This window comes from Opisthocomus hoazin, chromosome 27 (assembly GCF_030867145.1).
Source record: "Opisthocomus hoazin isolate bOpiHoa1 chromosome 27, bOpiHoa1.hap1, whole genome shotgun sequence".
Taxonomy (NCBI): domain Eukaryota; kingdom Metazoa; phylum Chordata; class Aves; order Opisthocomiformes; family Opisthocomidae; genus Opisthocomus; species Opisthocomus hoazin.
In genome coordinates this window covers 57,218-69,703 of record NC_134440.1, presented here as the reverse complement: position 1 = coordinate 69,703, position 12,486 = coordinate 57,218, and the positions used below count along the sequence as shown (strand labels likewise).

General features: G+C 39.1%; 1 protein-coding gene across 1 annotated transcript; it reads left to right on the top strand.

Moving 5' to 3' along the window:
• Positions 1-701: 701 nt before the first annotated feature.
• LOC104336453 (semaphorin-4E) lies at positions 702-9,130 on the top strand. Its single transcript, XM_075444487.1, has 14 exons — positions 702-804; positions 1,211-1,356; positions 1,681-1,740; positions 1,938-2,036; positions 2,227-2,326; positions 2,502-2,612; positions 2,978-3,129; positions 3,453-3,628; positions 5,020-5,176; positions 5,530-5,752; positions 6,220-6,335; positions 6,759-6,925; positions 7,123-7,175; positions 8,226-9,130. The coding sequence occupies exons 1-14, from the start codon at positions 702-704 to the stop codon at positions 8,876-8,878; spliced, it is 2,316 nt and encodes a 771-aa protein (XP_075300602.1). The 3' UTR covers positions 8,879-9,130.
• The last annotated feature ends 3,356 nt before the right edge of the window (positions 9,131-12,486 follow it).

Here is a 12,486-nt window from a genome sequence, read left to right as displayed (position 1 = left end):
GCGTTGGCTGGAGGGCGTATTCATTTAGATGGACTACCAAAATTCCAGGCGTAAGAGTACCTGATTCTAATTATCTTAATAAAATAGAAATTATTTTTTTCATATCATATGATTGACTTCATATATATATATATAATTTTTACATAATATATATCTGGTGAATTACTGTAAATAAAGCAGTTTTAGCTATGATTTCTCATAAATACTTAAAATAGCTGACTGTTGCAGGATGTTCCCACTTGTTCTTACTGTTTGTGAAATAATACTTAGATACCCTGTAGAAAATCTGAAACATTGCAGCCTGCAAATGAGAATCACAGACTTGGTGCAGAGCTTGGTTTGCTGCTGATAGCTTGGAATTGCCATCAGAGTAGCATCTACTTCTGATTAGTGTAAATATACGCGATAGCTACAGAATCTTGTAAAAGGGCACGGCTGTCCATCTCTTATAAAAGTGAAGTAAACCAAATATTGCAGTGAACTTCAACTGCTTTTAATTTTAGGACATCTGGAAGTAGTTATCTGAATGGAAAATGTAAGAGGTGTTGACAAGTTTCGGAAGATACTAGAGGACTACAGATACTTACTTTGGAGGGCTTCTGCAAGACATTTTCAAGAACCATGAAGAAATTGCTGCTGTAATTATTTAATGACAAGGAATAAAAACTGGGAAGAACTTACTTCTAGTTGAATCTCTGAAAATGAGTAGCCCTGCTGTTGTCGTTTATCTTGTTTTGCAATTAATACAAGAGGCGGAAGCATCTGTTGGGAACTGCGTTCCCAGAAAAACGGTAAAATACCAAAGTAAGTGAAAAATAGTAATTTCACAAGCAGAAAGAAACCCAGCACAGTGTTGGGAGTTTATTTTTTATTAGGCATAGAAAGAATGCTATGGTCTGTTTCACCTGAAGTGTTGCCGGTGCACTCATCCAAATGACAGTAAGGAGCGCCTGAACAGTATTTGTTGTAGCTGGAGGTTCTGGCTTACAGGTAACGATAGTGTTGTTTATTTTCCTGTAATAAACTGGGAAAAGAATATCCATTAATTTATTCATATATGTTCATATTATTTAGAAAACGTTCTGGAAATGGGTCTAAGCGTTTACCTTTGTTCTGTTACAATTTGTTTTCAATCTCGACTTTTTGTCACATAACACTGTGTTTCTAGTGATAAATATTTTTAAAATAACTTACTTTCTATGTTTTACAGCTGGAAATATAAACACTTTTATGAGAGAAGGATTATCCAATGTTTCCACTCACCTTGTGGATGAAGAAACCAATACCTTGTTTGTTGGAGGCAGAGATGCGGTATTTGCTCTTGACTTGAATAATATTTCTAGAGAAATAGCCAGGGTAAATTGAAGACTTTATTTTTTTTTTTTGCATGTCTTGTTTTCAAAAATACTTTGCCTGTGTTTTTTTAATTTGAACCTAATGTTCTGATTTTAAATGTATAAAATATTACTATTTCAAGGCTTGAAACTTTATCACAGAGTCTTTTAAGCACAGCAGTACTTCTCCAGATTATTTATCGTGCCTTGTACAATACGGAGATACATAGAAGAAAGCTTATTTTCCCAGTAGGTTCAAAGTTAGAATTATTTAGGGATTTTTTTTACACAGAGTCTTGGAGAAAAAATGGCAACATACCACCTTACAGGTATTTTTGCCTTTTAGGAATACTGGTTTGCTACACGGGAGAGACAACTGGAATGTATTCGTAGAGGAAAGGACAAGGTAGGAACTTTTGTTTCCCCCTCCAAAGTTACTAACTAAAATGAAAATGTCTGCTTTATCAAGCTTCTTTTTAATAAACAAAGTAAAAGCAAGTTCATTTAAATCTGTTGGGTTTGTTTGCGTGCTGCTGAGACACCAGGATATTTTCAGATGGAATCCGTTACATATGTAAATTTTATATTGATTTTCTATTGTAGATAAGATGCAAGAACTACATCCTCTTCCTCCATAAGATAAATAACTCTGACTTATATGTTTGTGGAACCAACGCATATCGCCCAACTTGTGATCATATGGTAATTATGTTTGAATACAGGTTTTACTGAAGATATTTGAGTAGTATGGCAGGTATTTCAACACCTTTCTCAAAATATTCCTGTTGAAAATGAGAAACTTTCCTCATTCTTTTGTAAAAGTATGAAAGACCAGCAAAGTACTTAACAAATGTTATTTTTTTCATCCTATTTACGTGATCGTTTGCCATAGGTTATCCAGGGGACGAATATAAGATTGCAAGGAAGAGCTGAAGAGAGCAGAGGAAGGTGTCCATTTGAACCAACTGCAAAGCATGCGTCCGTTTTCATCGGTATGTTTGGACCGACGTGCAACCTGAAATGGCTTTCCTCCTCTAAACTAAGTTATTGGATACTGTGACCCGAATTCTGTTTTTGCATGTCAACCCCAATTTGTTCTTTATGATGTGTCTTTGCATTTTAAAAATAAGTACTTTATACTTTTTTGTTTCTTCCAAATCTTTACAGATGGGGAATTTTATTCGGCTACTTCAAATAACTTCTTGGGAACAGAGCCTATAGTACTTCGCAGTATGAGAAATCCTGTAAGAACAGAGTTTGAAACGTCATGGCTAAATGGTAAGAAGTTGTGGTTTTTTTCCTATTTAAGTCTCTTGAACTTTAATTTGGTGCATGAATTCTCCCTAGAATGTAGTAGTATGTTATGTATTGATTTTGTAGCGTGAGCTTTTGAAATAAGGACAGAGTTTAACATAAATTTGTGACTATGGACTACAGTGATGAGACGAGCCACAGCCCCTTTCCATTTACGAGAGCACAGTGCCTTCTGTTAATGTTTGATAGAGACATAAATACTTTTCAGCCCTTTCCTTGTCCACTAGTCCACCAAAAAAGTTCAATTAGACTTAACTTTGAAATAATATTTGGCATTTATGTTTCTCTTGGAATAAACTTAAAATGTTTTGTGTATTTATGTGTTTCAGAACCAAGCTTTGTCAACATGGAAGTAGTGCATGAAAGTGAATCTAATCCAGATGGAGATGATGATAAAATTTATGTGTTCTTCACTGAAACAGCTGTGGAGTTTGAGTTCTATGACAAGCTTCTGGTATCCAGAATTGCCCGTATCTGCAGAGTTGGTATTTGTAGTACAAAGATTTTGTTTAGTGTATTTCAGATGAAGTTTCATAGTTGAGTGATTAACAATGGTATCTACACTGGCTAACCAAACAACATTCTGTCATACACATTTTATTTCTGAACTAGCTTCCTCTTTTTACTGCTAAAATAGAACCAGCTGTTCAGGTTGCATTTGGCATTTAAACCTTTTTCTTTACCTTTGCACTGAGATTTGTATTGAAAGGCCAACTATATTTTTCCCCACAGCAACACTATTAGGTGAAAATTCCGTCTATTTCTTTATGCGTTCTACAGTGTTGGTGTTATTCCTTCATTTAGGGGGATCTTGGTGGAAAACGCATCTTGCAGAGAAGATGGACATCATTTTTAAAATCCCGCCTTTCCTGTTCCATTCCAGAGTTAAACTTCCATTTCAATATTGTCCAGGACATCTTTTTACTTCGGAGAACAAGGTGGCAGGACAGCATATTTTATGGAATTTTTTCCCAGCAATGGTGAGATAGAGGGCTACGTATGCTACTGAAGTTTGTAATGAACTGAGTGAGGGTTCTCACTTCAGTATTAATAGCCTGAGTACAGCCTTTTGGCTTTAACTCTGAACAAGAAGCTACCAGCTACTTACGCTGCAGGTTTTAATGGACCACATTTGTTTTTCTTACGGCTTGATCCAACTGAGCAAACGTTATCATCTGAAACAAAATGTTTTTGGTTCCTGGGCCAAAGCCTTCAATTAAACACTAACCAAAAGCTGCTCCTAAGCCAAGTTTTTAGAGTTATGTTTTCTCTAGTTGGATGGTGGGGCAATTAAAACTAATTACATATAAGATTACGTGATTACATACACAAAGCCCTGGATTCTTCTGGTCTTTATATCACTAAAGGAAATAACTGACATTTCAAGGTGTAGAATTATTCTCCTGTTCCAAAAGAAGTTTTCGTCATGGCCTTCTTATCTAATGTAACGTTCTGTGAAAATGAAAAGTAGAGCTCCAAAAAAATACAAGTTTTGGGGTTAACTATCTTTTTCTTAATGCTGTGACTAATGAATAAAAAGACAAAATATGTCAAAACTTTATACGTCAAAAAATAGCAATGACAAAGTAGCCGTGAGTAGGTATTTTTCATGTTTTATAAAAGCATCAGAATTACTGGAATGCAGCACACTCAGCACTGTACAGCTTAATTTGCTGCCACCTATTTACCTGTCAGTTTATACCCAGTGGAGCTTATGTGAGTTTTATTTCGGGTTGTGGCAGGTTGAGTTCGATGTGTCGTAAGATAGGAATTCGCAGAACATTTATTCCTCTGGGTGTGGCAAACAGACTTACACTTAGTATTCACTGGTAGGAATGAAATCACATCAGTGACTGATCCAGACGCTCCTAAAAGTTTGCTTAAATTTTCAGTCATCATTTTGGAAAGCATTATAGTTGGAGGTCAAGAGGAAAAGTATTGTGTTTTCAATACGGTGAGTTAAAATGATTAGAAGAAGAATGAATGCTCTGTGTCAGAAGAGTGGAGCCAAAGGGAGGAGAATCCTATCAAAACAATTACCATAATGCTTGGGCTCATCTGTCTGTTTAGAAGAAGGCTTGTTAAAAGGTCCTTATTCTTTTGTTTCTGTTTATTTGAGGGTGGTTACTTAATTTTTAACAACATATTTAATACCATCTTTTATGAATGTCTTTGTTTTAGTCTCTTCTTAGTAAATCATGCAAATGGCAACAGAGAAGTATTTTTAATGTTAAGTTTGACTAATCTTGAAAAAGACACAGCAGTGCACTGTGGAGATTGGGTTATTTAACAGCATTTATTGCTATGTAAAAGCCAGTAAAACTTGCTTCTGTGTGTTGTGTTGTGGTTTTGGTTTTTTATTTCTTCTAAGGGGAAGTTTAGACATATCAGCTGTTTGTGCGTACAGTATGGAAAATATTCAGGAAGTCTTCTCCAAAGGAAACTACAAAGGACCAGTAACTGTGGACCATTCCCCTGTGAAATGGATGGCGTATAGGGGAGAAGTGCCGGTTCCACGTCCTGGTGCTGTAAATATGAATTTACTTGTTCTAATTAAAGAACAGCCTCCGGATTATCTTTTTTTGGTAGCAAATCATTAGGTCATGTTTTACCAATATAAGTGCAGTGTTTATAATCAGCAGCCCTACCTACTTTCTCATTCCGTCATAGGAAGGTTTCTAGAAAAGCTGCCTTGCTTACTGCTCCACAACAGATGTGAGGTTATTAGCTAGTTCATAAAGTGTGAGGAAAATAATTATTTTTATCTTTTGGAGATAAGTAGAAATAACCAAATGTTTAGAAGGAAATAAATACACCTTTTTGTACACCTTGGTGAAATGTAAAAGCAATTGTAATCATGTTCATTATCTTTGGTTTCTAGTGCATTGATAATTTTGCCCGGAGTATTGGGTATAATACCTCTTTTGACTTGCCTGACAAAGTTCTGCAGTTTGTTAGAGATCACCCTCTAATGGATAACTCTGTAAATCCAATTGATAATCGACCGGTGCTGCTGAAGAGAGGTTCAAACTATACCAGGATTGTAGTAGACAGAGCCACTGGCCTAGACAAACAAACATACGACGTTATGTTTCTAGGAACAGGTAAGTGCTTTTGTTCTAGGAAAAGATCTATACATTTTTATGTATTTTGCTCCAGAATTTTTTTCCGAGACTTCAAAAAAGTAGAAGTATTCATCAGCTCTGTTTGAAGTTCTGCATTCAGAAGCTGTCTTGCTAGTTCACTATTTGCATCCCAGTTAGATTAAATGTGTTTGTCTTGTTGGACATTAAAAGGCTCTCTTTGGAAACTTTCCATATCAAAGGAGACTTGACATAATAATATTTGCAAATTCAGGGATTGTTTGAGGTCTCTTTTCCCCTGAAAAAAATTCATTGCTGCTTTTATTGAAAGAAAAAAAAAAAAGAATTGCTTTGAAGAATTTCAGAAATTCCCCATGCCCAGGAGTGTCTTCTAAATCTCTCTCTAATTTCAACATGAATTATCAGGCGAAAATGTTATGCCATGTTTAAACAAGTTTATCTTTAGAAATACATTTCATTTTATGTAGATGATGGATATTTGCATAAAGCTTTCAGTTGTGATGGGGAAATGTTCATTGTGGAAGAGCTACAGCTGTTTCTGTCTCCTGAGCCTGTACAGTCTCTCCAGCTGTCTTCTGAAAAGGTAGAACTTTTGTCCCTGCACATGGAAAGTGACTGCTGTAATAGCTTGCCTCAGGCATTGCTCTTCTGTCTTGTTCTTCTGACTTTTAAATAGCCTGTAAATGTCTCGTAATTCTACTTCTATCGTTTAGTCATTTATAGCAGAAGCAGAAAACATTTTTTCTGTAGAAGAAGAATGTGCGTGTGTCAAACTAGAACTGAAACAAGCCAGTATGTTCATTAAAAAATTAGGGAAGGCACTCTGTCATTTTACATGCTATGGAAAGCTAGGTTTTTTCCTCATTCATATCACCATCTATTCTTACAAGATTTTTAGTTTACTGATATTGTTAATAAATACCAGAAAATCTTACAATCCGTACTGGAAAATAACAGCTTAAAATCTCTCTCACTTTTGTAAAAGGATTCCTTCCTGCTTTTCTAGGGAATGCTCTATGCAGGGTCCCTGTCTCAAGTGGTGCAGCTTCCAGTTTCTGAGTGCCACCGATACAAGCACTGCTTGGACTGCATCTTGGCCAGGGATCCGTACTGTGCGTGGTCTCAGTCTGTTCATGAGTGCGTTCTACTGGCAAATCAAACTGGGCATACGAAGTAAGTAAAAAGCTGTTCTTTCAGCTGCACACCTGATGTGAGATTGCTTTATGAGTGCACAGTTAATGTCTGTAACACAAAACTAGGATGATTCCTAGAAACGGAATGATACAAGCTGGAACACTTCTTGTCTGTGTTTTCATCTGTCTGTTTTTTTGGTGCATTTTTTTCAGTTTGGTTTTTTTTTTTCCCCCCAGGAATTTAATTCAAAGTGTGAAATACGGGGATGCTTCCAGCTGCCTTAGTGTAAGTATGTGAATGTTTGCTGTAAGAAAGAATATTTTAACTTCATGTGATCAAAATGCTTTGTGCTCACTGGAGTTCGTGCATTGTAGAAAACCACAGAATTATAATCGTGTTGATTGTTACTTTTGAAGTAAGACCAAAAAAACCCACACTGAGCTTGGACTGCTTGATGCTCTTAACCCTCTCAATCTAAGTGTCAGAATACTGAAGTTCAGACTGGAACTCTTGCTCTCAGGGGAAGCATAAATGTGACCTGTTTGAAGTTCCTGGTGTCCCTCCCACACCTGCTTTGCAGGACACATCAGCTGTCCTGTTAAATCTGTCACTGCTTTAGGATGCTGCTGTGCAGATACATGACATACTGTACAAGAGTATGCTTAAAAAGAAGGCTATTTGTTATCAGCCATTTAAAATTATTTTTATTTTTTTAGTGGGGTTGGGAAATTAATTGCTTTTAGTGTAGACTTGCAGGTGTGTGTGGTATTATTATGCGGTGACTTTATAATGACTTGCGAGATACATTGCTTTCTTCAGTGGTACAAGATGTATCTCTTACCTCCGCTTACGTCTCTTCAAAGTCAGAGTTGTCTTTAGTCTTGTATGTTTTAGACTGCAGGACAGATGGTGATAAGGCATTCAGTGGGACAGTTGGGGAACTTTTACATAGCCGATAGAAGCATTGTGCAGACGTCAAAGCATTTGTGTGAAGAGATGTCATTAACCAATATAGAAGTTGAGGCATACAAAGGTGAATTTATTTATGCATGGCTATGTATACAGGTGAGACAAAATCAGATTAAAATCTGGAAGTCTTAAACTTCTAGTCCCCTATTCATTGTGTTACACCTTGGTGGGAATAAGGCCAGCAAGATGTCACTGATAGTCAGACCTGTTAGTAATGGGATTTCTTTGCCTTTACCTCTTACTTGTTCTTTACCCGTTGTCAAGACTGGGAAATTAAATTTTATATTTATTTGAATATGTATTTGGTTTTGTAAGTTAAACTAAATCCCCAGTGTTCTTACTTTTAAAAAAATTATCTTCATAATTTCAGAACATAGTGTGAGAAAATGTCTCTTTACCCTTGGAAACAATGTTCATCTTAAATGTGTTCCTCTGTCGAATCTGGCAAGCATAGTGTGGAAGTTTAATGGGAGCAGACTTCAGGCTGAGGACTCTAAATATCTCCTCTATGATGGAGGAATAGCAATCTTTAATATGACAATGGATGCAGCTGGATTCTATGATTGTCTCTCAGTAGAGAAATCCAAAGGGAAGGAATTCCTCATCACTGTGGCCCGCTATGCCCTTTATGCCCAAGAAAAGGCAGAGGAAGGAAATGTTACTGCCACAGCAAATAAGCATAGTGAAGCCGGAGCTGAGGGTTTTCAGTCTTCAGTACCACCTTCTTTACTGAACGAGGCAGCGAAACAGAAATCAGAGGACAGCCAAAGCGAGAAGCTTGTTTTAAAACTCTTGGGGAGTGGGTTCGCTGTTCTTTTCTTTTTGTTGTTGGTTTGGAACTTTTACAAGGGTCACTTATCTCTGCCTTGGAAGAGGAGAGGAACCAGCTCAGAAACCACGGGTACAGCTGGCGTGGGAAGTCCAGCACCGACTGCAGAGGAATCGGGCAGTGCAAGGAAAAGTTCAGCCACACAAACGAGCATGTCCTGTGTTAATGAATCAGTCCTTGTGAGCTTTCCTTAAGGGTTGCGGCGCCAGTGCACAGTGCAGGGCAAGTTTCACAGAGCGCTCGGGGAGCATGCAGCTCACAGAGGTGGTTGGTGACGATGACATGCCGTTTCCTGTTACGGAATGCGGAATGTAAATTTGGGTAGGAGCAGAAGTTCTGAAGTGAAGGTGACAAGCTGCATTGTGTATTATGTAGATGTGTTACCGGTTATTACTTTTTAAAAGCAGAATTCCATGTTTGGGTACATTTTTGACGTGGTAGAACAGTAAGAATAAATTTCTTTCAATAATTGACACTGATCCACTTTTTTGTAATGTTGGGGTTGCCCAATTACAGAAATGAACTTCAGAAGCTAATAATACTTAGCATTTAGTGATTTCACCTTCAGACTTTCTGTTTAATCTACGAATAGCAACTAATTAAGTCTCCCAGTGCCCCAGGAGGTTGCTACTATCCTCATTCTACATGTGAGGTTAAATTACTTGTCACTGACCATAGTGAGTATTGGTGTCAGGTCTGGTGCTTTGTTAGAAGTTCCCGAGTCATTTTCCTATATTTTATCTTTCTTTATTTTCCTCTCCTTTCCCTTTATTTAAGCTTTCAAAACACTTTCCACACATTTATTTTTCTAAGGTGTTTTTAGTGACCTTTATGATACATCTGCCTCTGTCCAAAAATGTCATGAATCAGCTTACGTCCTGCAGCATTGTTCTGAATTTATTTCCAGGGGGTGGTCAAAATTCAGGCTTTGTAACTCCTTTTGTTGAAGGACATTGAAGGTCGAGCATTTTTTCTGAGACACTTTCTTCTTAATTTTCAAATAAATGTTCTTTTATGATTTTTTTTTTTTGAAAATAACATGGGTTCTTGATGACAGAAATCCCTGAACAAAAGGCTGTGCTGCCTCACTCTGTCTCTTGCCAGACATGCATAAAGTACAAGATTGATATTCTTCGAGACACGGCACATTTTTTTCAAGTTTTCACATAGCTATGGAAGGAGAAATCTGCTGGGAAATGGATTCTCCTGTGTGGAAGTCTGTACCAGCTGTAGCAAGACACCTACTGTCCAGTTAGGCAGGAATGCTTGGAAGTGAAGACGATGTCTACAGTATAGATACTTGGATAGGAAGAAAGACCAGCTAAGCAGCTGCTCAGTGCTTTTTCTCCCTTAAAACGTAAATAGGTTAAGCTTCTTTACGAGTCGTAGTCTCTGCTTTTAGGATGCCTTCTTTCTCATAGGATCAAATTATTCTGTTACGCTTCATAACAACAAGTTCTTGTGTATTATGTGCAAATACCACAGAAGGAAGTTGAACTTCCAAGAAGCAAATTCACGGATTACTGCGTCTGTCTGTGATGCCACTGCTTAACAACACAGCAATGTTTGCACTTTCCGTGGAAGGATGTAAAGGTGGCAAACAACGTCAGTCTTTCTAGCAAGGGGAAGCCATGAGCATGAAGTGGGGACAACAGAGCTGTATAAAATGGCTGTCTGCAAATGGAAAGACTGGATAGCTGCTGGAAAACCGTTATGCCAAGGCCTGCCTGGCGACATTTCAGTGATTGTATCCGAGAATTACCGAAACAAGATCTGAGGTGCGTATCTTGTCTCATTTTGACAGGGACTCTACTTCCGTGCAGGGTTCCTTTACCTGTATTCCTGCTCCCTATATGCAAAGGGCTGTGTGGAAATTAACGATGCAGACTGGGTGGTGGTATGTAACTAATAACATCGGAAGTGATCGAAATTTCCATTATCTTTGGGGACAGTTTCTCTCTTCCCTTAGTGGCAGGAAGTGCAGATGGAATACAAAACCCCATTTCAGAAAATCCTCACAAGGCTACCAGCATTCGGTTTTAGTTCAATTCCTGCTGATCTAATTACCCTAATTTAAATGTGTAAAATAATTAGCTTCTAAGAGAAGTCATAGATAAGTTACAGGTGACAGGTTGATATGAAGGATACTGTGCCCTACTTTCAGTCGTGTCTGCGATGGAGTTTTGGTCCTTTTGTCATTGGTTGCTACGCTGCACGTAGGAAGGACGGAGAATATGGGGCGAGAGGGCGGCTGGTGCTCGGCGCTGTGACGGAGCCAAGGCGGTTCTTCAGCCGCGTGTTCAGCTGCCAGCGCAGAGCAGCCATCCAGCGCTGCTCTGACTTCAGTCTGCAACGACCTCTGGGTGTAGGCCGATACACTGGGAAAAAGCAAACCTTCCCCATCGCTTCTAACGTTGGTTCAGCTCTCTTGGTGCCAAAAATCTTTTATGCTGACAGCTGCTGCCATTGTTTCAAGCAGAGCGTTACCTTAGCACGCTCAGAATATGTCTTGATGTCACGCTTACAATTTCCAGCAGCAAGCCATAACCCCAGACACGGGTGCTAGTGGTGGGGACACTGGTGACAAGGGCTTACACCTGTCCCAGTAGACTTGCCTCCTATAAATACATAACAAAAAAGGCCAGAGGGAGAACACTGAAAGTGGAATGTGAGAAGTGTTATTGCTAGTGTTTATGCTGCTGGTATTGAACTCAGCTATGAATACTGCGAAATTCTGAATGCTACTTCCACCTTCTATTGTAAAATTACCAGGACAGAGCGTACTATTTTGGTGCAAGTTCTGAAGTTATTAACACACGGAGAAATTAATGTGCAGAAGTGTCTGGGATTAACAAAATCTCTCTTGGGAAGATTTCCTATTAAAGTGTCCTGATACGTGTGGAGCATAAAGGGGACTGGGATCATCCAGCAGCGAATAACTCGGCACCACTGGGTCTGCTCAGGGGAAGCTTCGTGTTAGAGTGGTGGCGTATTTTAAGGCAGAACTGAGGCCCTTGTGGGAATGAAGTGAGGAGTATTGGTGTTCAGTCAGGAGTTGAGTGTGCTGGTGGAGGTGTCCTGGAAGAAATGTGGAAATAGTTTCCTGCCAAAGCCAAACTTCAGGTTCTTTACTAGGTGTGTTTGTATGAGCAGCGTGCACAGTTATTACCTTCTCTGAGAACTGTGTAGAACTGGTCTACAGCTTCGAAGCTTGTGACTTAAAGCCTGGAGTAACTGCAAGCAGTAGAATTGATTCACCCTGCCCCGTATAGTTGATGCTGGTTGGTTTTGCTTTTTGTCACGCACACATCAGAACAGGCAGTGTGTTCACGTGTGGGCCCCATCCTCGTTACGTGTGGAAACACTGGCATGGATGCACGTTGGGCTTTGCCCGCAGAACAGAACGCGAGCAGCGCCCGGAGCAGCTGCTGTTTCCAGACTCTGCTGCAAACCATTTGGGTGTAATGCTCAAAAGGGGAAGGCGTGGAAAGATCCGTTCCCGGTCTGGCTGCCTGTTACCTGCATGAGGCCACGCTATTGGTGCATCTCTGCCTAGGTGATTAAAAATGCATCTTACTCCTAAACTGACCTGCTCGGCGTCTGCTGGCAGCCCTTGGAGCTGGTTACGCCTGCGCGGGCTAAGCTGGAAAGCAGTCATGTAGAATTTCTTTTTACCAGGATGTGTTTTATGGTTATGATCAGGTCGCTTTGATGAGCAGATGAAGCGCTTTTATGCTTTCAATACAGTGTGTTGTTTTGTGCTCTCTCATGGCTCTCCTACGAGCCCTGTCCCGTTCTTCAG